General features: G+C 38.0%; 1 protein-coding gene and 1 long non-coding RNA gene across 3 annotated transcripts in view; both read right to left on the bottom strand.

Moving 5' to 3' along the window:
- The window catches only part of NPAS3 (neuronal PAS domain protein 3), a 591,794-nt gene that overhangs the window by 35,605 nt on the left and 529,671 nt on the right, over positions 1–26,518 (bottom strand). For both annotated transcript variants that reach the window (XM_030240757.2, XM_030240756.2), the window contains one exon: positions 22,267–22,385. In XM_030240757.2, the coding sequence (XP_030096617.1) occupies positions 22,267–22,385 (119 nt within the window). The remainder of the gene's footprint in view (positions 1–22,266; positions 22,386–26,518) is intronic.
- Positions 12,730–15,357, bottom strand: LOC127059732 (uncharacterized). The gene is made up of 2 exons (XR_007777835.1): positions 15,116–15,357; positions 12,730–13,645 (listed from the first exon to the last, which is right to left on the bottom strand). It is a non-coding gene; the product is annotated as an uncharacterized LOC127059732 (long non-coding RNA).

The following is a 26,518-nucleotide window of genomic DNA, read 5'->3' as shown; positions in this document are numbered from 1 at the left end:
CCTGAACTTCAGTACAGGTTTCTATAACACACTTCTCATCTTTCCTGCCCATGTCACACTGCAATCACTAAAACATTCCTACTTGCTTATATTTTCTCATGGTAAGAAATTGTTTGCTTCTGTGGTTCCACAGCTCCATCCTCCTTGAGATCAAAGCCTGCTCTCCCAGTCTTCATGAAAGCTTTGGGAGAAGACATCATTGGCTTATATTTATCATTCAGCAGTAGTTGGGAACTGAGAGGTCCAGTAAGGCTTTGTGCCTGCAGGTCCTGTAATACTTCCATGTCCCCTTCTCAGACTTACTGCATTTCTACAAGTATTACTCATAGGAGTTCCCATAGAGCATGACATTTTGGTGTTGAAAAGGAATGAGCCACTACAACTGTAATATGTTGGATTATCCCACATGTGCAGCAAGTCTGAGATGTGCCAAAAGCATCCAGCTTGCTCTGCACAGGCCAATCAAGTCTCTCTTGTGTACACTTAGCTTAACACACAGAGGACACATTGGGCTTGCCATGTGCACTTTACATGATGGGTTTCATCCATTGTGCAAAGTAAAGTTTGTAGATGTATGTTCCTGTTGAATCAATGCTAGATTTGCTATCTCTTTTAATCCATGAAATAACCATTTTATCATTTTGTTAACATCAGCCACCTCCAACTTCATAAGCATAATCTATCTTTTCTCTTGGACAACATAACCAAATAACCTGTCTACTTACAGTAAGTGTTCTCAACACTTATTTGATTCAAGAATTTGTTACTTCAATATTAGCCTTGAAAAAGTGCTTGTATGCTGAAAACCCTGTATATCTGGAATATATTTTTTTGACTACAGTAGTCCATTTAATAAAGAGCATTGTGTCTACACACCACGCTTGTCCTATTATATCAAGTCTGCACCAGAAGAGTAGTACTTAGTGCAGCTGTCTCTGTTACATTCAGAACCATGGTGGATGAAAATAAGACAAGGCAATATAGTCTATGACTCCTGAGAAACAGCTTTGCAGTCAGTCTTGATTGAGTTAGGCAATGAATGCCACGTGAAACCACTGCTCAGAGCTGTGGTCTTGAGCACCCATTCAAAGAATACCAGTCGGATTTCAAGGAGGGGGAACATTATTCCTAACACATACATAGTTTCAAGGTCAATAGCCTCTTTCCCATCTACAAGTACATTTTAAATCCCTTCAAATACCCCTGCAAAAGACAGTCTGAAAATGGAAATGGTATTTACATTTAAACAGCATATTTGGTCTCAGGACATATTTTATTGCTAAAAAGTCAATACTAGTTTTTTGGAGACACTTTAGGCTTTTCCCATCTTTCCTCTGTTATCACTCTCTCAAATAATAAGATTCAAAAGCTATTCTACTGCTTAAAATAGTCACAGGCAGAATTTAGGCTAATCCTAAGGGTATTAAAAAAAAAGTATCCTTATGAGACCTCAAACTTATTGGTGCTTAAAGACATGCATCATGTGAGAAAAAACCCAGTGTGGTAGGCTCAGTTCAAAGCACTTGCTCAATCCCTAAAATGACCTGAGTAGGATATTGTGGTCTTGTTCACAGGGGTTCCAGGATGAGGGAAGAGATGAGAAAGTTGACTCCATGTATCTGAAGCTTGATTTATTATTATATGATAGATAATATATTAAAACTATACTAAAAGAATAGAGGAAAGGATTTCACTACAAGGCTAAGCTAAGAATAGAAAAGGAATTAATAACAAAGGTCTTCTCCCAGACCGAGACCGGCCGGACAGGTGAACTGTGATTGGCTCTTAATTGGAAACAGCCAGATGAGGCCAATCACAGATTCCCCCTGTTGCATTCCACAGCAGCAGAAAAGAATTGTTTACAGTTTGTTCCTGAGGCCTCTCAGCTTCTCAGGAGGGGAAAAATCCTAAGGAAAGGAATTTTCATAAAACATGTCGGTGACAGGATATTATTGATTGCATATGAGGAATGTTGAGATCAGCAGCAAGCACAATAGCCACAGTCACTTTCGTTCAAGTACACTACAGGGAACAGATCTCTTCTGTGCTGAAGTTACTGTGTTGAGCACACATGCAACAAACTGCTTGTTTCTCAGCCTCAGGATGCAGAAGGTTTATCTCCCACTTACCTCTGTCTGGATAATGAACTAAAGAGAAGGGAATGGGGACACCTTTCTAACTCTCCAAAAAAGAGTGAAGGTAAAACAAGAACATGAGATTGCCCAAGTTACACTGGGAGGCTGAGGCTATCTTAAGAATACTCTGTGAGAATAATGGAAGAGTTACTGTTGTTTATCACTGTTGTGTGATAAACAACTCCCAAAGCTATCATTCAAAAACCAAACCAAAACAAAAGCATTTTCAAGAGTGCACAAATGTTTTTCAAGAGTTATCAAATCTTAACAGACTGGGAAATGAACAGAAGATCAAAGGTTCCTCCAGTATTTATGGATCCTTTAGATTAGCATTATTAGATCCTAAATTTATGGCTTTTTCATTCTGCTATATGACACATCTACATTTTTATAAATTTGGGACACCAGATAAGCAGTTACTCTTCAGCATAGCATAGTGCAGCATTCTGTGCTGTGTATGGGCACGTATCTGTCTGTATTGCCATGATGGCTCCCATGTCAGAATTCTGAGGTCTAGTCTTGCACTGGTGTACACTGCAGTAGTAGGTACTGCATGATCAAGTCTGTCCTTTCAAAAGCACATTTGTATTGTGAAATATGTTAATGATAGGACATCTTTTCCTGTGTTGTGATTTTTCATTAATTGCAGTGGATTAGCAAGCTGCTTTTCTCTAAACAAAAGATGTTGTAGAGCTGACACTCCTGAAATCAGCTTTATAATATAAACTCAAGAAATACTGTGTTGACTTTACGATTTAATTTTTTCAGTTCAGCACATTATTTTCAGTTATTTTGCTTTATGTCACTGCAAAGGCTTTTATTTTCATATTATGCCCCTGCAATAACTCCAAACTTTCCACTTTTAAACAGCATCCCTTAAATATATGCAGTATTATTAATTTAAATTATTAGGTTTAATTTTAATACCTTTGAACCTTTAATAGATGTCTTATTAACAGCTCTATCAACACTGTATTGTCTTTTCATAATGCAAAAGTTAAAAGCATTTGAAGATCAACATTAAACAAATGGGAAAAAAAGAAATGAAATGAAATCAACACACAGCAACCTGGAAAAGTAGCCATAAAAATTGGGTTTATAACTGAATACTTTTTGAAGTAATTGGCACAAAGACTGTTCTAGTGCAGATTGCTGCAAGAGCGCTCTTGGCAAGAACATCATAAGCACTAGCAAAACTTTAATATGCTCAAACAGCCAAATACAAACTGACACCAGGAACCCATGTGTGGCAACAAACAGGAAAAAAATAGAGTATCTCAATTTAATACAAACCTACATACAAAGGGATCAATTTTTACAATTCGTGGTTTAGCATACAGTACAGCTGTCCTCAGAGTGAATATAGAGTAGCTATACATAAGAAATTAGAATTATCAATTCGAGGGAATTTCTCAAGAGTCCTTTTGATATGTAATACAGCAAATATAATGACTTAGAAACCAGACATCAATGCATTAAATGAGATCAGGTTGAGATCTATTTAGAAAAGACAGGTTTAAGCTGGAAAAAGAATCTCTTTGATATGACCTCCAGAGCAGACCATTTGCAGAAGGATTCAGGATGAGCAGATTTACCCTTGCATATCTGTTTGCTTCACAGCTGCTTTAAAATATAAACTCTAAAATTTTTAATATTGAGTTACTGCAAAATTAAGTCTATGTAGTAAAACAGATTAAGAACCTGGGATTTTCTTGCACTTCTTGTAAATGTTATAATGGATTTTGTTGAACACAGAGGAAAAAATGAAACATAGTTAATTTAAAACCGAGCTAACATTATTAACTTATTTATAAATGATTTCTTATAGAATCTGGCTACTGCTGGTCAAGTTAGAAATCTGAAATGTCTCAAAATTTTCAGCAGTCTGCATCCCTAACTTGTGGTCAATACTTATTTAACCCTGAAACTCAAAAGATCAGTTCACTTTAACAGATTTGCCACTTCAAATCCCTTGGTGTTCAAATATGTTGCATTTTTTTTTTTCTTCATAGAATGTTTGAAGTTCCCTTTAAAAATAATGCCTTGAGGATATTTTTTCCTTAATACTGTTTTAAAAAAGTTGAAAGCATTTAGCTATTGAAGTGTGCAGGGTTCCAGTAAAGGAATAGTTGTCCCTGCCCATGAGCAAACTCTCTTGAAATTCACTATTCCAAAATTCTGTTGCTTTTGCCAGCAGTGAAATTTAAACCTAAAAAAGGACTTCTGTTGAATTGGTTCCAATGCAGTTCATCAGAATACTGGGAGATGGGGGAAAATGGCTGCATCATTCTGCAACAGAAAAGGTGAAAATGGTGTGTAAAAAAGTTAGTTTCAGCTCTGTATGTTAGGGCAACCAAATCTTGTTGCATTAAAGACAGCTAAAAATAAGTATACTTCAGATGTAGTTTATTTCTTTCTTTGCAGGGAGAAATAAAGAGATTCTTTTAGTTTTTTTTTTTCCTACTGTTTTGTTTGATGTAGTTCTTAGCAGCTCAACAATTACCTTAGGTGATTCTCTGCAAGGACTTGATAAGTGAGAAAGGACTAGATAAAACAAAATATCTGATATTAATGTATTTTCCCACACACAGAGAAAAAGATTTAGAAAATGCTGTTGTCTGTAAAGACAGAAATGGATTCCCCAACTCAACCTTGATTAAGACAGGAATGTTTATGTTCTGCTCAAGCTCTTCACCTGTGGTTGCAGCCCCAGAACTCATTCTGAAGTTAATAAAAAAAAATTGCATTTACACTTCCTACTTTTGTGGCTAAATGGGTAGAAAGATCTGAGTTTTGCACATAGTAAAGCAGGGACACACAATGGAGAGGGCTGAGGACTATTATTTGAATACCTTTAATGCTAAGGTTCCTCTGCTTATGCTAATGGTGTCTGGTGTATGCTTCCACAGCAAAAAGCAATTGTTTTGTTTATTTTAATGCTTGGATGCTTTCCCCTAGCATGGCCCAATTTTTTTTCTGGCTATATACAGCACACAAGGTCTACCCAAAGATCTTGGGCAACAGAATGTGTGGGCTTTCCTGCTGAACACCACAACTGTGACAAAAGCAAAAGTGGAGATGGGCAAAAAAGATTAATTTCCATACCTATTAATATGCTTTCACTTTCCTCACATCAATGACACATGAATCCAAATGAAAAATTTTCAGTATAAAGGGGAAAATAGACAGTAAGGAATATCAGCTGATATTTTAAAAATTACTACTGCAATGTTCAGAAAAGCTTCTGCAGGTGAATAGTAATGCTTCCACATCCAAATGACAAAAAGGAATGATCATAAGAGGGGAGGCAAAATTCTTCTGGCATGTCTGCCAAGATTCAATGTCAGTAGTTCTCTGACTGTTCTCAGTGTTAATTTGAACAGTTTTAAATTCATGGTCCTGATAAAGAAAGTAGCATTGAAACTGCAAACCCGAAGCCCAAAATGGCTTTACAGAGACTTGGACTGCAGGAGAAGGCTGGGGCACATCATGACAGCCCTTCCAGAGGAGCAGCCACATGTACTGTCATTAGTAGACAGAGTCCATCCATATGAGGGATGAGATTTCTCTTTGAAGAAAAAACTTTTATCCACTTGGAGATGGATGGCCTTTGCAAAGCTCTGACCTTCTCCTTGACAGCTACAAATGGACCACTATCTATGATTTGTTTCTATAATCCACTTAATGCAGCAAGCTAGATTATAGATAGCAATTTATTTGTAAAAATCATAATAAACCATCATTGTTTTAAATGCTAAACATGGATAAATGGGGAGGAAAAACTGATGAGATAAGGTTCGTGTTCTTGAATCTACACCAAAGAATTATGGCAGACTCTTGCTTTATCTGCATTGGAATCAATTTAGTAATTTTTAATTCACTGATTTTCTGTTGTTTGCTTAACATTTATTAATTGATTGGCATTCTCATGCAATTAATTCAAAAGTTGGCAAGTTTAACATGCAGAGATTAATTTTCTTTTACTAACCCACCACTCAGAACACTTTTTTTGGAAAAACAGGTTACCAAGAAATTACCTCTACATCAATCATATTTATAAATGAAATACAGTAGGGGTGTTGCATGCCATCTGTCAATCCACACCGAACCTTTCCTTATAATTGGCTAAGTTTTTCTATGTAATTCAATAAAGCAACCAGAAAAAAATAGGACAGCTGTGTCTTTCACACACTTTAGTCCTAACCGAACACCTAGGACTTCTCTCTGCAAGGCTGGGAATCTCTCATTTAAGAGTATGAATCTTAGGTCACACAGAAATAAATGGTATGCCTGCCCCATTGATATGAAATAAATGATATGGCCTGCATCCATCATCCAGTGGTCCCAGGATTTGCACCTTTACAACAACCTACAGGTTGCTGAGCTTCAAGTGCTTCTCATCTGGAATGAGAGCCATTCACTTGCCCTTCATGTCACACTCATTTATGGTGGCTGAAATGTTTATTCAGGAGGGAGTAGAGATAATGAGCAGGGTTTCTTTGCTCTTAGTTACCAGGGGCTATTCACAAGATTTCGGACTCACTCGCTGTGTTCCTCATTGCAACACCAACCAGCAGAGGGAAAGGAAAAATAGCATTCCCTGCTCTCATTATTTTATTATGGCTTTCACCATACTTGGTGTTTAACTGAAAGCCCCAGTTTCTGTGTCTTTTTTTGCTCTCTGTGCCACTTAGGCTGCTGTTGTAAAGTGTTCAAATTGCCAAAATAGACTTTTTTATAGAGAGAGGCAAGGAATATGTCTTAGACAAATATCTTTGTAGCCTATATAAGAGTAGAATGGACTCGAGCATTTTGATACCAAAATGAGGATTTAATATCTCTCACAGACTGCACAAAGGTTCAGAAAAATATGCAGTGAGGTGCGAGAAGACACACAGAATGAATTCAGCAGGCAGTGCAGACTGTGAGATACATGAGCGTGCAAGCTGTGATGCATGGAGGTGCTGCAGGGCTTGTAGGAACCCAACCCAGACATTTATTTATTTTTGCAGAGAAAATAAAATGTGAGCTTTCTTCTCTCTCCTGTAATGTTGGTAAGAAAGCTCTGTGGAAGAAAACTAATCTTTTCTGCATTTGAACTGAAATCTGAAGTTAGCTCTTTGTGTAACAACTGAGGGTAGATCATATATGCACAGTCATCTGTTCTTTAATCTTATGTGCATCCCACTGGTTTAGTGGGACTAGATCTATGGTTTATTTGTAAAAATAAGACTTGAAATGATCTAAAAGAGTGTGAAAAATGTGCACAATATTTAACAAATCAAGGTCAGTGGGTTTCCTACAGAAAACTAGTGTGAAAACCTTAGAACAGCATCTTTTAGATGGATTTTAAAACTTTCCTATGGAAATTTTTACCAAGTACATTAATTCTCTGTTAAAATCTGTGGAATCATTAATATCTTGTTAGCCCGGCAGAACTTTTCAGTAAAGAAACAGAAATAAGCTAGAAACATATGTAAATTTTGAAGATTTTTGTACACTTTGACCTGGTGAGTCATTAGTAGCTCACTGCACATCCATCTATACCCCTATGAAATTCAGTGGTGCCTGGTATTGCTTAGACCATGTAAAAAAGCTCAGGATTTGGCTTATTATCCTGTTAAAGTCACTTCTATTATAATTTCTCTGCTTCCATCTACTTATGCGGAGCACCTTCCTTAAATGGCAGGTGAAATCCCCAGGACACCTGATACAAACATGTACTTTGGATAATTGACTGTCTGGTTTAACAGCTAAATTTAAAGCAAGCCAGGGCTATGGCACTGTATATTTTGTTGGATATATTTTCTGGCTTTGTGGGGTATTCACTGCATGATTTGATAAAAACTGAGGCTAAATGAACTCTACAATTTGTATTCCTACAGGCACAAGTTTATTGGCTTGGGTTTTTTTTTTTTTTGCCTTGGCTCTGTCTGTAAGGTTCATTACTTACAGTTACTGCAGAATCAATTTGAAATGGCCAAAATCAGTGATGGAATTTATAGCACAATAAACGTACTGCCATACAAGTGCTGCTACACATGAAAGGGCTTCAGAATATTTTCAGCAATCCTTCTACACAGCAGAGTGTTCTGTTTTTATCAATTTAACAGAATCACCACAGGTATATTCTAAGAGGTGTAATCCTGACAGCTACACAGCAGATTTTCTCTGAGGCAGATATTTTTACAGGAAAACAATATTATTGATAAAATCTTAGCATATCAGAACACAAAAAGGAAACTGCACACATCTTTTTTTTTCTCCACAACAGGCATTTGCAGTTCCATTTCACTCACATAAAAAACCACCCTGAACCTGAAAGAGTTTATGAAGGAAACATTTTCACTCTCCTTGAGATATATATTAATTAATTATCAGCACTATGGCATGTGGAAAATGTGGAGGGCATTTGTAGCTTAAACATAAAGTATAGCATCAGCAGTTCCCTGTTTCTAAAGTCTATAAAGATTTACATTTCTACTTAGTACATTTTTCTTTCCAAGTGTCTCTATTATAGACATCTCATATTTTACATCATTTTAAAGCACAGAAAGTTTTAACTTTAGAATGATGCATTGTGCAAAAAAGACAGAGAAGACAGATGGCAGGCTGTCCTCCCCAAAACTCAATTTCATAATCTGCATGTGATTGCTAATAGGCAGGCACTAAAAAACAATTTTCCTTGACGGAGAAGAGCTGATAAATTGTCAACATAAACTTTTTCTGTGGTTGCTCCAGTGATCTAAAGCTCTTCTGTGAGCTTTGTACCATCAAAGTCTGCATCTTCCAACCATATAAAAATTTATGAATGCATATGACTATAAAGTGACTGAAAACAACCCATAATGCACGTTTGGGCATTGAGAATCAGCTCCTTGCTTCTTCAGGAAAAGCTGTGTCCAGTGCCCCATTCCTAACCCTGGACATCTGACTGTGGGAGATCCAGGCTGGACCCAGAGATGCCCTGTGAGCTGAGTGAACCTGGGCTCTTTACTGTCTCCTTAGCTGTCTCCTAAGCACGATGCTACGTCTAGTGCTGGGCTGAATGAACCAATATAGTCTTTGTAACAGTGCAAAGGGTCACAAGAACTGAAGGCTGCTGATTATTAGGAAGAAATTATTTCTGAGCACTTCAGCAAGGAGAAATGAATGAAAAATCTAATGAGATAACAATTCCCAAGAAGAGAAATATTTATATAATACCTCAGACCTTCCAAAATATGTCAAAAGTGAAAGGGACCACTGAGTTCACATGAAATAAAGTGAGCATTCTGCTCTTGCACGACAAATTCTTGGGGAAAATGTCCAAATTATTTGTGCACAGAATGAGACTTGCTTACATTGGTAGTGCAGAGTTCATTTCAGATTTAAATATTTCACTGTAACTGGTATCTACTAATTTTGATGTTTAAAAGGCTTATCACTATTAAATATTTTCATGCCTCTAAGAATTCAGATCTTATTTCTGAGAATAACTGAGAAGCAGCAACGCAACAGCAGATGAGCTGTGACTGTTATGTTATCAACATATTTGCCTGGAACAAAATGATGTGATGATCCCACCACATATTTAATTGCAAAATTTTCTTTGAATTTGATTGTGAAAAGACTGAAACATTCTAAGCAGGGTTTTTGTGCCACACAGAGGGGACTTGCACTATTTGCAAGTATGTGACCAACTCTGTAAAATGAAGCCATGGGAAGAACCCATATTTCTTGAACTTCCTTTAGATGGTGGTAATACTGTCAGTTTTGAAGGCACCAGCCTTGCATCCTATTGTTTTAATTTTATGCAGAGTATATTTCTCTATAAATGTCCCTAAAACAAGCAAGCAAACAAACAAATCAGTAGAAAAAGAACAGACGTCAAACTTTAGAAATATTGTCAAATATTAGGAGGATACACTCTTTCCCATGCATGTTTGGATAGAGTCACTGATGTGCTATATCGTTTGGTTTAGGATGGAAAAACGTACAAAGACAGGAATTATAACTGAACAAGTCTGTAAAATAAAGGGGCATGGGAGGGTCTAATGTGTTATCAGAAATAAAAGTGGAAAAACTTGCTTACCACTGATGAGACAGACCTTGTCTGTGTCCTTACTATAGCAAGCTCTTTACACAGCAATGAGCACAAGAAGTTCAGAGAGAATAAAATACTTATCCATAAAAATTGAAATAAAACTTGTAACCCTCCTCAGGGTAACCTCTTCAGAGCTCAGACCTCTTTATGCAATTTAAATAAATTTTCAGTAGAGACTCCAATCTGAAGTTTTTAAGAAAATTACCACTTCTTGTAATACACTTAGTATTTTCATTTGTTTGCAGTATTTTTTACAAATTTTAAGTAATGGAGAAAATTAGGATAATTGTGCTCTCCACACTTATTCTCAGATACTGATAATTTTCCTTTAAGAAGGCACAAAATTCTTGGTTCTAAGGAGGAACAGACAAAAAATATGGCAATAAAAATTAAAATTTCTTATTTCATACTGGTTAGAGGTGCATTAAGGTATATAAGCTTTAGGGTCAGTATAAGCCTTGCTCAGCTTTCTTTAAAAGCATTGGGAGTAATAAAGACTTCCATTTTATCTTCAGTGAAATAATACTGCTGAAATATCACCTCATTTTTGATGTCAGCAGTGATTTCTTTTTACCTCCATGATGTCAAGTGGGAATTATTACTATTAGAATGACAGCTTCCTAATGATGGTGTAAAAAGGAGGAACTGAAACTCTTTCCACTAAACATCTATATGCTGCTTTCTCCACAGAGTGAAGCAGATGGGCTCAACCACACACCATTCCTCAGGCAAATCAAGAGGCATGCCCAAACACTGAGGAACAGAAACAGCTTAAACATCCAGAAACATAGGCAATAATGGCTCTCTTCGTTATATAGTGGCCAATATGCACTCTGAAGGGCAGAGAAAAAGGACATTTACACTACAGCAACCCTCTCTGGGAAACATGCTCTGAAACACTCATGATCAATTTTCTGTTCTAGATGGTAAAAATGGCACATCAGTGTCCAGATCACTGTGCAGGAGTCATTGCCCCAGGTAAAGTGAGGGAATGAAAGCCTCATGTGTTGGCTCCTGTTCACCTATTGGCTTCATGTATGGCACATTGCAGGGGGACATATCTGAAATGCTCTGTGCCTTTTTTTCCTCCCATTTTGTCTGAAGAAGTACAGAAAAACGTTGCTTCATATGACACCAAAATAGATTAATAAGTCTGGCTTTTCAGTAAATGATGGGCTTGAACCTTATGCAAACACCTATTCATGCAGAAAGTGAATAGCAGATGCAAACTGGTGCCATCTGCATCACCAAATGGGGTATTTTCATTTTCTAATACACTTTGATCAAACATAAAGAGCTGCAGTGAATAATGATTCCCTACCAAATTTACATTTACTTGTAACATATATTGCTTCAAAGTAGTTGGTAAAGTCTTCAGGGTGTACACATCTATGGTGGCTATGAAAAACATATTAATCAAATTGGAATAAGGTCTCTATATAAGGCTGGGGGGGGGGGAGTTGATATAAGAAGAGAAAAGCTTTCAAGGAGCCAAGCCACCTGCCAGACAAGGAGGTGGATGCTGCCAGCCCTGCTCTTCTCCCACAGAACGGTGGAAGGAAGAGCAGCCCCAGGAAGCTCCCCTGGACTAAATCCAAAGGGCAGGAAAATCTGTTTTGCTGCTGGTACAGTACTTTGTTTTCCTTCTAAGGAAAAGAATTTTGGAGTAGCTCTTCTACAGTCAGTTATAGGCCAGTTGAGAGCAGGAGTTCATATTTTTCTGGTTTTTTTTTTTTTTTTTTTTTTTTTTTTTTTTTTTTTTGTGGTTTTTGTTTGTTGTGTTTTTCTTTTTGTTTGTTTTTTAACTTTGGTTGTTTGTTGTTTGTTTTGGTGGAAGTTCTGCTAAACTTCAGACTCTCTGGTCTGAGTACTTTCTTCTTTGGCATCTCTCTTTGTGTATTCAGGGCAACCATCAAAACAAAGGAAGTACCAGCCTGAGAAAATGAAGTGTGATGCACTGGAACACAGAGATGATTTGACAATATTCATGCACTAGGAAGAAAGGCTGAGGATGAGGTACAGCATGTAATCACAGTTGGCTCTGACACAAACAGCCATTGTTATCTTTGGCAAGTTACTTGATATCTCGGTATGTTAGCACTTTGAAGACTCAGAAGAGTGTTGCAAAAGTACATCCATTAATATAAATGAATTTATAAGCAACAGGAAAAAGCCAATAAAAAATACTGCTTTGCACAGGCAAGAACTGCACATAAAGGTGAAAGTTTGAAAAACGTAGAAATCAATGAGCCTATTGTCTTTTTTCAGCATACTTTTGACAAAAGCAGTGAACTGCTGCAAGTAGTAGAGATAAAAAGGTTAATAGTGTCTGCATTTGGACATTTAAAACAATCTTTAAATTACAAAAAAAAAAAAAAAAAAAAAGGGAGGGCAAAGCATCTTGTCATGGGTTAAGCCTGGCACAATACCAGTGCCCCCACGAGAACACCTACTTCCCTGGCACCTACTGTGAGATATGATCAGAGACAGAGCAAAGCAGGCTCCAACTTAAGGTTAAAAGGAAAAAAAAAAAAAGCATTTATTAACCTACAACTACAAAGGAAGACACACAAAACACAATAGAACATAAGATGAAAACCTTCCAAAATTCTTCCTCCTCCCCCCACCAAATTTCCAATTTCACTGCCACCCTTCAGACAATCGATTCTCAGTCTCTCGAGGAGAGAGAAGTCCCTCTTGCGCCACACGCCTTCCATGTCCAGTGCTCTCACCACTGCACATGGATCAGAGCTGCTTCTGGGGTTTTTCATTTTAAGGATACTTTGACCAGTTCCAAAGGGAGCACAGTCCTTCTCCTTCTGGGACACCTGTCCCCCCCAAATTTCACCCCCTGGGGCCGAGGGGTCTCTTGAACAGAGATCGTCTTCTTCTTCTTCTCTTCTTCGAAGTGGAGGGCACCCCCACACCCTCCTCACCCGTCGTCTCTGTTCACTCCTCCACATCACTGCACTCTCTTGGCTCTGAGCCATCGCCTCCCCCTAGAACGCAGTCTCTGTGGCACAGAAACACCCGTGGTTCTGCTGTGGCTACACAAGAAAAGTCCAGCCCAAAGCCACTTCATCATCTCCTCCCACCTAGAATTTTCCTCAACATCTTCTCAATCTCAACAGCTTCTCAATCTCATCAACTTCAGGAGGACTCAGCTTTTGCAAGGTTCTCATCTTCCTTGGAGGGGTTAAAAGTCCCGAGCTCTCTCTCTCTGCCGGTTTACTTCGTCAACTCCCACGCCTGTCTGCCCTGCTGGGCACCCCCCCCTTCTCCTTCACGCCGGGCCACTATCACAGCCGCCACAGGCACCGGCTCTGTCTCTCTCTCCCTCGCAGGGGGGGGGGGGAATGGAGGACGGCTGCCCGAAGCCCTTGCAATGTTCTCCTCCACCCTTGGGCCCAGGCCTGTCCTACCTCTCTCTCTGGCCACATGGCTCCCCTCCCCCCCTGCCCAGCCAAAGGAGCTGGGCAGGGGGGTCTACTCACTCTCCAGCGGGACTCCAAGAGGAAGTTCCCCTGGGAGATCACAGCTTTTAACCCCTGTGTTCTCAGAGGCGTATCCTACCCTCAGTGGACAAACCAGGTGCCAATATTAAATCTGAACACTGATTGGATTGCCCACACCATCACAAAAAACTTCATTTCCTTTCAAACCACGACATTCCACCCTTCGCCTCTGAGAACACATTTTCTAAAATTATCATCCAAATTACAATAGACAAACTCTACTTAAACAATAAAACCTCTATTAATCTATCATCTTAACCTAATACATTACATGCTTTGCTCTTATTCTTCTTGATCACATCTCACAGTTCACCTTATCACTCATCCAAAAATCGATTTCCCGGTCAGGGAACCAAAAATGTCATGGTTTAAGCCTGGCACAATACCAGTGCCCCCACGAGAACACCTACTTCCCTGGCACCTACTGTGAGATATGATCAGAGACAGAGCAAAGCAGGCTCCAACTTAAGGTTAAAAGGAAAAAAAAAAAAAGCATTTATTAACCTACAACTACAAAGGAAGACACACAAAACACAATAGAACATAAGATGAAAACCTTCCAAAATTCTTCCTCCTCCCCCCACCAAATTTCCAATTTCATTGCCACCCTTCAGACAATCGATTCTCAGTCTCTCGAGGAGAGAGAAGTCCCTCTTGCGCCACACGCCTTCCATGTCCAGTGCTCTCACCACTGCACATGGATCAGAGCTGCTTCTGGGGTTTTTCATTTTAAGGATACTTTGACCAGTTCCAAAGGGAGCACAGTCCTTCTCCTTCTGGGACACTGTCCCCCCCAAATTTCACCCCCTGGGGCCGAGGGGTCTCTTGAACAGAGATCGTCTTCTTCTTCTTCTCTTCTTCGAAGTGGAGGGCACCACCACACCCTCCTCACCCGTCGTCTCTGTTCACTCCTCCACATCACTGCACTCTCTTGGCTCTGAGCCATCGCCTCCCCCTAGAACGCAGTCTCTGTGGCACAGAAACACCCGTGGTTCTGCTGTGGCTACACAAGAAAAGTCCAGCCCAAAGCCACTTCATCATCTCCTCCCACCTAGAATTTTCCTCAACATCTTCTCAATCTCAACATCTTCTCAATCTCATCAACTTCAGGAGGACTCAGCTTTTGCAAGGTTCTCATCTTCCTTGGAGGGGTTAAAAGTCCCGAGCTCTCTCTCTCTGCCGGTTTACTTCGTCAACTCCCACGCCTGTCTGCCCTGCTGGGCACCCCCCCCTTCTCCTTCACGCCGGGCCACTATCACAGCCGCCACAGGCACCGGCTCTGTCTCTCTCTCCCTCGCAGGGGGGGTGGGGGAATGGAGGACGACTGCCCGAAGCCCTTGCAATGTTCTCCTCCACCCTTGGGCCCAGGCCTGGCCTACCTCTCTCTCTGGCCACATGGCTCCCCTCCCCCCCTGCCCAGCCAAAGGAGCTGGGCAGGGGGGTCTACTCACTCTCCAGCGGGACTCCAAGAGGAAGTTCCCCTGGGAGATCACAGCTTTTAACCCCTGTGTTCTCAGAGGCGTATCCTACCCTCAGTGGACAAACCAGGTGCCAATATTAAATCTGAACACTGATTGGATTGCCCACACCATCACAAAAAACTTCATTTCCTTTCAAACCACGACACATCTACTGGCAGCAGTTATAAAACAGTGAATTGAGGCAGAGATGCAAGCAGCAGCACCACTCTGTCCTAAAGCAAATCTGGCTTTGTGCTCTTTTCTGTGCTCCTTTGAAAGGCATATTCCCTGTCATTACCAGTAAACAGTGGGAAACAACATTGTGGATAACTTAAGAAAACACTGTGGACTGAAGAGCTCTCTTTTTCAGTAGCCCTTCCTACCTGGGAGCACAATACCATTCTCCCAATGTGTAATGAGAGGTATTTTCAGGTTCCCTCTCTGCTGAGATCTCATTGCTACTCACTGAGTTTTGCTTTTAACACCACAATGGGTCTCACACTGCACTAGGAGTTCATATGTCTACATAATTAGTGCTTATGAAAGTGTTTCAAACATTTTCTGTCTCTATGACTCAGTAACACTTGGTTCTTGAAAGAATACGGGATTTGGTTTGAAACTGCTCTCTGTCCATTCTGAATATTTTATACTGCATCAGAATAAAATCTTGTTCTCACAGTTATATTGGACACACACTGACTTTTAAAAAAGGAGGCTTCAGAATTATGTCGCCCAAAAACCAGAATCAAAGGTAATTACTGCTAATTTGGTGATAATATTATCTTTTTATATCCCTTATACTTTGATAATACACTTCATGAAAATAAAAAATCTCCCAGAAAGCAATCTGTGCTTACTCAATTTTATATTTTCTTTCCTTCCAGAACTCAGAATTTATTTCCTTTTTACTCAGTTTGGAGCAAACCACAACTCTGAGCCCATCTAAATATTTAAGGTAATGTTTGAGGAGAAACACATCCTGATAACAGGTGTCAGGAATACTACAGCTGCAGTCATTGTGAGGCATGATTAAAGCTTGAATCTTTCTTGTACAGAAGATTGCTATTAAAAAGGCCTTTTATATAACACTAACTGGTTAATTTCAACAGTGCTACTGCAATAATGAAAGCCTAACATATATTAATTTTTCCAGATGGTAGAACAGTGCTATAAATCCCATTGAAAAGATGCTCAGCCCCATTTTTTTTCTTTTTGAGGAGATGGAATTCATATCTACTGAACACATTAAAAAAGTTGGTTAATGCATTTAGATGCTGAGGGTGAACCAAGCTTTTCCAGATAGCTCTCCTAATAGAATCCCACAGTTCTATAGCAAGGCCCCAAAATGAAACCCAGTCTTCTTAATCTGGTTGCAGACCATTATTTCTTGAACCATATCTTTATTTCTACTAGTAGATACTTCATAAGATTCAGATTGGCCCATTAGTATTTTGTTCTTTTCCAAGTCGTGCTGCATCTTTACTAGCTAAGAGAGTTCCTTTTGACAAAAAGGTCATCGATTTACATGGGTGAATTCTCCATCAGTTCTTTCTCACTGACAAATTACCTTTAAGTCTTCCCAGTGCTGAAAAGTCTGGGGAATGCATGTGCTGACATTTAGGAACCTCTTCACATAATGCTTCCTGATGTTGGTATCTTATTCCTTCCTCACTCAATTAAAGAGGTGTGGCAGTAACCATGTGATAAAATACTAAATTTTGCAGTTTTCTTTCTTGCTACAGAGAAAGGTCAGGATATCTTTCTGGGACAGAGTAAAATACTTGACAGAAAGGATTTTAAGGGGGAAAAATATTAGAAGGGGAGGCAAAAATTTAGGCTAAGCTGTAAAGTGGGATAAGTGAATTCCCTCTTTGGGAAAAGGGAATGAAATCTAACAGAGGCCGCATCCCAAAAATGTGCAATCATGAGACTATTCCCTGTCTTCTCTTTCCTCCTCCATCCTATCCTCCTGTCCCCATGAAGCAGAAGGTGCTTTCCTGCAATGATATATAGGGTCCTTAAAGTGATTTTGGAGTAGGGAGATCTTGTTTCTGAATTCCAGTGAACCTTTCACTTGGATGAGAAACAATAATTTCAATTTTGGATTCAACCAAGAGAACAGTACCACAAGATGAGTCCAATATAACTTTGTCTTTCTAACACAGTTTTTGACACTTTTGTCCTCTTGGACTAATGAATCCCAATTCTGCCAAAACCTGCATTTCAAGTGCTGAACTAAGGTCTGCAAATCTTGCCCAACTCCTCAAGTTCTTAAAAAAAAAAAAAAAAAAAAAGTGCAGAAAGGAAGGAATAGCATGACAAAGACTCACAGTAGAACCATGACAGGCATAAAATTATTTCAAGAAAAATTTAGATTTTCCATCTTCAAAATTGTCATTCAAAGAATTCTAACTTTATGATTTGAAATACCAAATCTGAGAGTACAGTCTCAGAATGTTTAATTTTAAATGATATTGTAGAAAGACATCATTGAAAAAAAAAAAAAAAAGAAAAAAAGAATTAATGAGAACTACAAGACTAATTTGTGAAAACACTTTTCTGGAGTTTTAAGTATTATTTAAAATATTTTGATATACTTCATGCAACTGATGTATGAGGTATATCTAACCAAACTTACATTGTCCGTTACCGAATTGCAGAAATTAGATGTGCAACAAACCATCCAAATTTCTAAGCTAAACTTACCAAACCCTTTTTTTTTTTTTTTTTTTAATATAGCAATTTACTTATTTTTATGCAGGTTGTCCACTGGAAGGGACAGCCTGAAGGTTTCCTAGGAAGTCCTTATCTCTGCTGATGGGTCTCCAAGATATTTACTTGCCAGCTTCGTGGGAGATGGAGAGGCAACAGATGTGGGCTATAGCACATTGAGAGATTGCCACAGTGCCAGTAAAAGCACAAGGCAGCCTCCTTGTGTTTGCTTATCCACTTCTGTAATAGCTCATAATGAGAGTGCTGTTCCATAAAACAGGAGTATGCATGGATATATACTAGCACCTCTGATGAGCTGGAAACAGCTGGCAACTACTGACTCTGATGCTGCTTGATGATTTGACTACTTCTTGATCCCCTTAGTTAAGCTTTGTTCAAGAGAACAGTATCAGGTCATGGAAGTTTGAACAAAGAAAATTCTAGCCCAATCTGATGGGCAAGTAAACATGACAAAACAATAATAGGATGCTGTAGAGGAGTGGAAAATGTACCACTGGACCTGAAAAAAATAATTTTGAATTAAAATTAGCTTTGACATATGATTGAGGAAGTCAGACAGTAGAAAAATTGAAACTGGGAAAACTTTTAAGTGGACAGAACTGTGACTTTCAAAGGGAGGAAAATGAAAATAAAATCAAAATGAAGATAAAATCAAAATTAAATACAAAGCCATATTTCAACGATGAAAAAATAAATATTGAAAAGAAAGAAAGATGAGTTACATTTTCAATGGAGAACAAACAGTAAGTTTCTCCAGCATGTGACTCAGACAACAGCAGCAATGGTAATACATTCTGAATTTTGCAGTGAATGGAATTATAAAGTTTTTTTTAATTTGTTTTCCATGTGTTTTATCAGTTGACTAAATTTTATTTCACTGTTTTTAAAGATTTAAAATTTATTAACTGAAAAATTAATAACTCTCTAGTACTGTATGTAAACTCTTTTCCTGCAAACCTCTGAGCCTAAGACCATTAAGAAAGGGAAATTCTAATTCAGGGAGAGTGCTAGGGAACAATGAAAGCGAAAGAGAGAGGAAGGATTAATCATGTAATCACTTTTCCACTTACATTTTTAAGGTAATATAATTCATGGAAAAAGGCCATTACCTCCATCTTTAAGTGTAATTCAGAACTAGTTATATCAGTCCAGGAAGGGACTATAAACAGGTTCATCTCAAGTCAGAATTGTCTAGAGCAGGGTTTCTTTGAGGCATACATATGTGTAAATTTATCAGTCTGCTTTTTGTTACAACATTTCTTTTGATAGAAAATTAGTTTTGACTAGATCAACCTGAATGATTAATCAATTTCATTCTTGGACTATTTTCACTTTTATGTGATTTTCCTAAGGCAGGGACCACACATTCTGAAAATTGACTAAGCACCTTGTGGACCACCTGAATCATTTGCTGTCTACAGGAAACAGCAGTCAGATGATCACATGATCAGTGCCACACCTCTTGCATTCTCCAGCAGTCCTCAAAGCAAGGCAAAATGATGATGTGGTTCTGAGCTCAGCAAGAGTTTGGATCAAGACACAACAACTTCACAAAGATGAAAAAATTTTGTCATTGCTGGAGGTCTGAATCCATGGGGAGCCGAATACCTTTGAGAGAGCTAAAATCTGACTCATACCACAGACAGTTCCTAGCACACTGCTCCCAGGGAAAGGCTGTATGCTGATTCAGGGGGGTTACCCCTGAATCCCCTTCCAAGAGCTCAAGGGAGGGTGTTAGCCAAGAGCCCTTGCATTTTACAGATGGGAAATTCAGTGCTCTGTTGTATTCTGAAGGTGTGAGACATTGGCTCCTTAGCTGGCCAGCTCCACCAGGATTTCCTGCAGGAAGTTTGCTGCCCATGATCCCAGCTGCCACAGTATTTCCTGAGTAAATATTGAAGGACTGAAGGACTTCCAGGGATCTCTGATGCAGAACTTAGCCAGCTTTTCCCACGATCTTTGTTAATGTTATGCAACTCTTCTTCCCTGTTGATGATTTCTTATAGATGTACATCCATAAGGCTCACTAATATTTCTTAATTTTGGCCTTAAGTTTGTTCTAGTACTGGACTTTTAGAAATCAATTACTAAGATTCCTAAAAGTGACTTTTACTACAGCAGTTGAGTTTTATGTCTGATACACCAGCTGACAGGGGTGTTTAAACATGGCAGCTCTTAAAGCTCAGTCAAAAGGATATTCACTTGATCCAAATTTTCTAAAATAAATGTACTATTTTTCTGGGCCTTGTTGTGGCCATGGATAATGATCCTTCCATAGAACACAGAGTGCCAATAACCAAGCTTTTGAAAAACTGTAAGAGTGTAATTTATATTGCTGGACATAGCTGAATTCGGCTAAATACTGCCAGTTACAAAATCCTTAAAAACATCAAAAAGCAGAAGAACTGCACATCTATTTTTACACCTGCCTAGGGCTTGTACAGTGTTTATGCAATTTTTCTCAAGCTGACATGCCTCGTAAAACAATTTGGAAAAACCCCAATGTTTTATTTACAGGCAGTTTTGTTGGCTTTCATGCTTTTTCTTTTTATCCATTAATTGTGTTCAGGAAAAACTGGCTAAAAACTTATATCTGATCTTTCAAAACTAATTTTGCTGTACTTGTGACATCTCGGTTATGGTTTTAAACACTGACATGAGGCATTAGAAAATCTAAGAGAAATTAGGTTGTATTTACATGATAGACATTACCATGTCTTTTGAGCCAAGGGTCTACTGTGAGTTTCAAAAATTGTGTTGTAATGAGTAAAAACCCTACCTTGTTAAGCCAATTTATATGTCCTATTCTGATGCTGGACTAAAATTAGATCATCAGGAGTCCAAGAGAGAGAATGACAGAGTCATTCACACATCTTCCTTTTGTTCCTACTTACAGCTGAAAAAAAAAGAGACTACAAAATTCACAGACAAATTCCCTATGTTTTACCCATTATTATTGCATCAAAAATATCCAGCAAAGTAAGTTCTCTATCAATCCAACTTTGTCCAAGCCTGGTGGACCATACCTAATAATGAGAATTAGTTTAGCTTCAATGACCTGAAAAACAAGATCTCTTCCAACCCAAGCCATTCTATGGCTCCATGATATGCCAATTAATTAATTAATTCATTTATCAATTCTCCTTTTTCCTCCTAAGACACTTTAGTGTCAATACACTTCCTGGTCTTGGTATCTTCCTAGACTTGTAAGCATGAACAAGTACTCAGTGCATTCTTTCAGCTGTTGTCAATTAAATAGGACACAGACCAAAACTTGTGATGCCTTAAGAATCCATTTCTTTGGACCTAAAACTTCTACTAGCAACAACTTTAATCATCTTCACCCAGAAAACAGCCAAGAGTAGGACTCACAGTCACTTGCTTGCAAAGAAGATATTTGTGATAGATTTTTACTTCTCAGGTAGCTACCTCAATGCTATATTCTTTGAGAATTTTTTTGGGAAAAGTGCGTTGGGGAACTTTACTTTAAAGCTTCTATAAATCTTCCTCTAAAAACTGAAACAAAATGGTTGTGAAAGCTTTTAAATGAACTTTGACAAGCAACTTCTTTAAATACCCACACATTCTCAAACTTACTTTCTTGCACCACTCTTTTATCTTGTATAAAACTTAATGGATGACATATTTCATTCCTCAAGTTGACAATGTTAAAAATGTGTTATTCCTTCTGGTTTTAGTATACTGCAGAGCCAGTGATAGCTACAGGCGCTATGAGCGATATACGACTGAAGAAAAATGAGATTACTGCTGATAAGGAACAAGAGACTTTCATATCTTAAAAGACTCTGAAATCCAGCAAATATGATCCCCAGCAGCAGATGCCCCTCAGACAGACAATGAAAGAAGAATGGTGGAAAAGTACTCAATGTGGCTCATTGTTTCCTACAGCTGGAATGGCAGCAAAATGAAATAGCATGCTGCCTGCATGAAGAAATCCTACCTCTCTGGGAAAAGCATAAACCAAAAATTACTAACAGTGTAATCAAAATGAGCAGTAATTTTCCACTGTGGGAAAACTGATGTTGCTCTGACTCACCTTCTTTGGTAAAAGATACCTTTACTTTGGAAATGTTGCTCTTTTGAAGGCTATCATGCTGTTATCATCAACATTTATCATAATAATGACCAATTTAATGGAAGTGCAGTACAAAAGCCAAACCTCAGGCTGAAAATATGTATTAATGATTCTTTAACAAAAGGAATGAGACATATGCAAATGTGAAATAGCTCCACTCTCTATCTATTAAGGTGCTCCTGGAACATGAACAAGCATAATTTCAAGATGTCAATATTTCATGTTACAGTGCAACCCTTACCTTGTATCCTGATGATTTGATGTGCACTCCTCGCTTGGTCAGTGTAGATTTCATTCGGATGAAAAAAGAGCGCTCTAGAGTGTTGTCAGTGGTTAGCAAACTGGGGTTTGTAGATTCCACTAGGGAATAGAAAAAATACATATACACATAATTTAGATTTTATACATCCTCTCTAAGCTATTTTTCAGGTGCAATCCTTGAACTCACTAAAAATAAATGACTGATGGATGCTAAGAGTGTTGTAATCAATTTACCTCATTTAGAAAATGTTTATTTAGCAAAAAAGAAATTACAAAAATATACATATACTCAGTATGTCTCATTTTCAAGTTATTTTTCCCATAGAATCATTAACAGAGATTTGTCTCATTAACTCTTTCTTGCACAATTTAGTTACGACTGGAGTTGGAGGGTAGGTCTCTAGAGTGTATGACATTGATTTAAAAACTGTTTGTCAGTATTTTGTAAAAGGCAAAGTCTCACTTAGGTGGCAATTCTCTCCTGAAATAGGCTGCGCATTCTGCAGATTTTTATTCCCTAGTCTCTCCTCAACTGCACTGATACCTGAGTCAGTGCTGGATTTGTGTGCCTTGGTTTCAGTATTACTGAGGCTAAATTAGGGCCTTTATTATCAATAAAACATTAAACAACCTGAAGGCAAGAATTCTCAAGTAAATGACACATATTATTATTATTGTCATCATATCATCAATTATTGGAGATTAATTAGTCATTAATGAAACATCTTTTTAGTCCAGCTGAAGGGCTATTACTGCTCACAACTAAGTTAAGCTCTCACCTGCACTTCTCCCTCCCTTAACTGCAACCAGTTAAATTACTTAAGACTCTCAGTATTAACCATGATAAAATAGCATCAGCACTGTGGTATTCTTTATACAATCTTTATGATTCGTATTTTTTAGCCCTGATAACCAATTTATCCCCAAAATACTGTTAATGGGAAAATTCTGGAGAAGCTAACAATAAACAGGCATTATTTGAGATACAAGAAATTCCAATTTCAGTGAGGAATTAACAAGGAATAAAAGAAATATTTTGAAATTGTACTTCTATTGTTTAGGAGAACCACACAAACTACTAGTAGAAAGTGTTTAAGTATTTAAAGTGCCTTTTTTATGCAGTCAACAGAAGTGCAAAAAATTTTTTGTGAGCTAAGGATTATATTGAATTGTCCTTGATTTAATATGGTCAACTTGTCTTGTGTTTGTGACATTTCAGCTCTGTTGCGATAACTGACAACAGTGCCCCTTTCTTTAGTGTGTCTCTTAAGATTTTTTTGTTTTAGAGAGCATGAATTTGATGTCATTTTAAATGTACAGCTCTTTATCACTCGAGGGAAAAGCAGAGCCATGTTATATTTAGTACTTTCATTTCTTCTGATTAAATATGAATTACTATGAAATTTTTCTCATCATCTAACACACCATAATACGCCAACAGCTTTTTAATACACTGTATAAGCACAAACTTCTGCTCTAAGAGTTTAATTTGCCCCTCTAATCCAATCACATCAACCTTATTTCTCTTATCAGAGATTCCCATTTTGAATTAAATGAGCTCATTAGTTTTAATCAAAAGCAGAGAGATCAAAACTTAAACGTAAATGCTTTAGATCAGAACTGTCAGTCAGCCGTGCAGTTCTATTTTACTAAAACACAAGATCAGAGACCCTTAGAACCAATTTTTTCTCGTAAGGGATGCCAAGAGCTTGAGGATGCTATATTCTTTTTTTTTTTTTTTTCTCCCAAGGACAGATTATACATTTAAGGTTAGACTTAATTTAGAGTATTTTTTTCATCCTGGTGGAAATGAGAAAGTATGCCATTCTGCTGTTGTCTCTTTCACATTTATTGGTGCGGGTCCTTGGAGACCTGAACAAATGTGAAGCCATCACAATCCATGCAACAAACCTGTCCTCAAAAAATTCAGCTCTGTTCAGCAATATCACATAAGAAATAAAACTCTGAGAGGAAAGGTATTTTTCAGGGTGTGGGACAGTGAAACCCTGAAACAGCAGCCAAAATCACCCGGATAGCAGCAGTACTGGTAAGGTGAGGATCATAATTAATTATTATTTTTATTGTACAGTACAGTGTAGTAGTTAAAGAGTACATTAAGAAGCCACAGCATGGGTGCTTCCTGCTGAGTGAAGAAATGCTAAAATCAGCTTAACAAGTGTAGTTGTTGTAGTCCAGCACATTATACTCTAGTACAGGCAGTAAGTACAATATGTCCTCCTGTGTTCTAATGGTAATTACCTAAACATACAGAATTAAACACATGATATCTTATGCTCAAAAAAAGATCAGGCTGAAATACACATGCAACATTCCCAAAAATGGAAATTAAAATTTCTCTTTCATATGCAGTTAAATGAAAGAAAGGATAACAACTGACATATCATAAAGTGTACTTGGCATTGACATTTTTAGGCCCATTTAATCATATATCATAAGATTAACATCATTTTGCTGTTATTATACTATGAAAAAACCTATACATCTCTAAGTGAATATTGTAAAGTACACATATTTTATCCAACAGACTGGAAGAGTGTCATAAAATATGTATTCTGAAGTGTTTGATTTTCTTTAACAAAAAGTATCTGAGACTGCATGTGTGAAATGGGATTGCTTACTGAAAAGTCCAGAACAGTCTATGAACAGCATTTTGAATTTCTCTCAAGAGAGAACCATTAGGGCTGATAGTGCAAATCTGCATTCAGAGTTGCACCCATCCACGGTAGGTACTATAACAATGCTGATGGTGATTATGCATGCAGGATTTTAAAAACAGGATGTGCACAGAACATCTCCATCGATGTCAGTGAGATTTGCACAGGAATATTTGGAATATGGTCCATTATGAATTCTCAGGAGTTGGTTTTAAACACCTACCACCGAACCTTTTTAATTTTTTTTCAATTATGTCAAAGCAGACTTGCAATGTGATGTATATCAGAATGAAAATCTGCACTTAATTTTTGATTTTTTAAAAGAATGATAACCTTTGATAAAAGGTTAATGATAAAACCTTTAAAAAGCCTGAAATAAACAAGGTCCACTTGGCTTGATACTGTAGAAACAAAAGGCGTCTTTTTACACTGAGAAATAAGGCTTCTGGCTTGAATTTACTGAGTTTAAACCTACTGTTGAGTTATAAACTTCTGAAACTGTGAGTTTAGAATGCTAATTATGTGATAAAAGTCAATGCTTACTGCATGTGAATTAAAGTATTTTACACTGTCAGACTTAGAAGTATAAAAAATAAGTCTGGGTTGTCTTTGCAAAGCAGGTAATTGTGTACTCTGTTGGGAAAGCACTTGCCTTTGTGTGCCCTTAAACATCTTCAGCAGATACTACTAAAGGAACAAACATCTTCTCTTTCTGCTCCCAAAGCTGATAATGCAGGATGAGATTTCTAGACACAAGGAATGAATTTTCCGTTTCAAAGGGAACGAAGCTGCAATCTACTGTACCCATACGGAAGTGTCACAAATGTTAAAAAGCTCAAGTAAGAGACACAGAGGCAAATGGGAAGATATTATGAAAGAGCAGCCAATTCACAAAACTGTTTTGTTATTTTCTTAACTTACTGAGATTGGCTCTGTTGGTCAGAGCATGGTGCTGGTAATGCCAGGGTTGTGGGTTTGATCTGTCAATGGCCACTCACTAAGGACTTGGACTTGATGATCCTTGTGGGTCCCTTCCAGTTCAGAATATTCTGTGATTCTGTGAACTTCTGTCATTCTAAGCATTTCTTTGTGAACAAACCCTGTATCTCTGATCCCTCAATGGGCTTTGCTTTGGGAATGATCTTGGCCCAGACCCCACAAACCAGTCATGCATCGTTTAACTTCTCGTGCTGGAAGAGTTCTGATTCTTCTGATGGCACATAAACATGTCCATAGCTGTCTGGTGGACTGAGGTCCATGGCTCTCACCCTCCAGGGATCTGCAGAGGTGCTATGCACCTGTGTGCAGTCTGACTACTTAAATGCTGTAGAGCAAAACAATGTCAACCAATGCAAATAATTGCTCTTACACAGCAATAGCACAACTACTGTCCTTATGAGTGATTCACAAGCACATTCAAATTTAGATAAACAATTTTTCCCCCAGGAAAAAAGAAGTTCCACATTTGATTTATGTCTCAAATAAAAAAAAGCTGCTACAGTAGGCTGAATAATGTTCACCAACTTCTGGGCTTTTTTCTTGACAAGCATTAAAAAT

Source organism: Serinus canaria, chromosome 5 (genome assembly GCF_022539315.1).
Source record: "Serinus canaria isolate serCan28SL12 chromosome 5, serCan2020, whole genome shotgun sequence".
Classification (NCBI taxonomy): domain Eukaryota; kingdom Metazoa; phylum Chordata; class Aves; order Passeriformes; family Fringillidae; genus Serinus; species Serinus canaria.
Note: the sequence above shows the minus strand (reverse complement) of the source record. Positions and strands in the feature narration are given on the sequence as shown.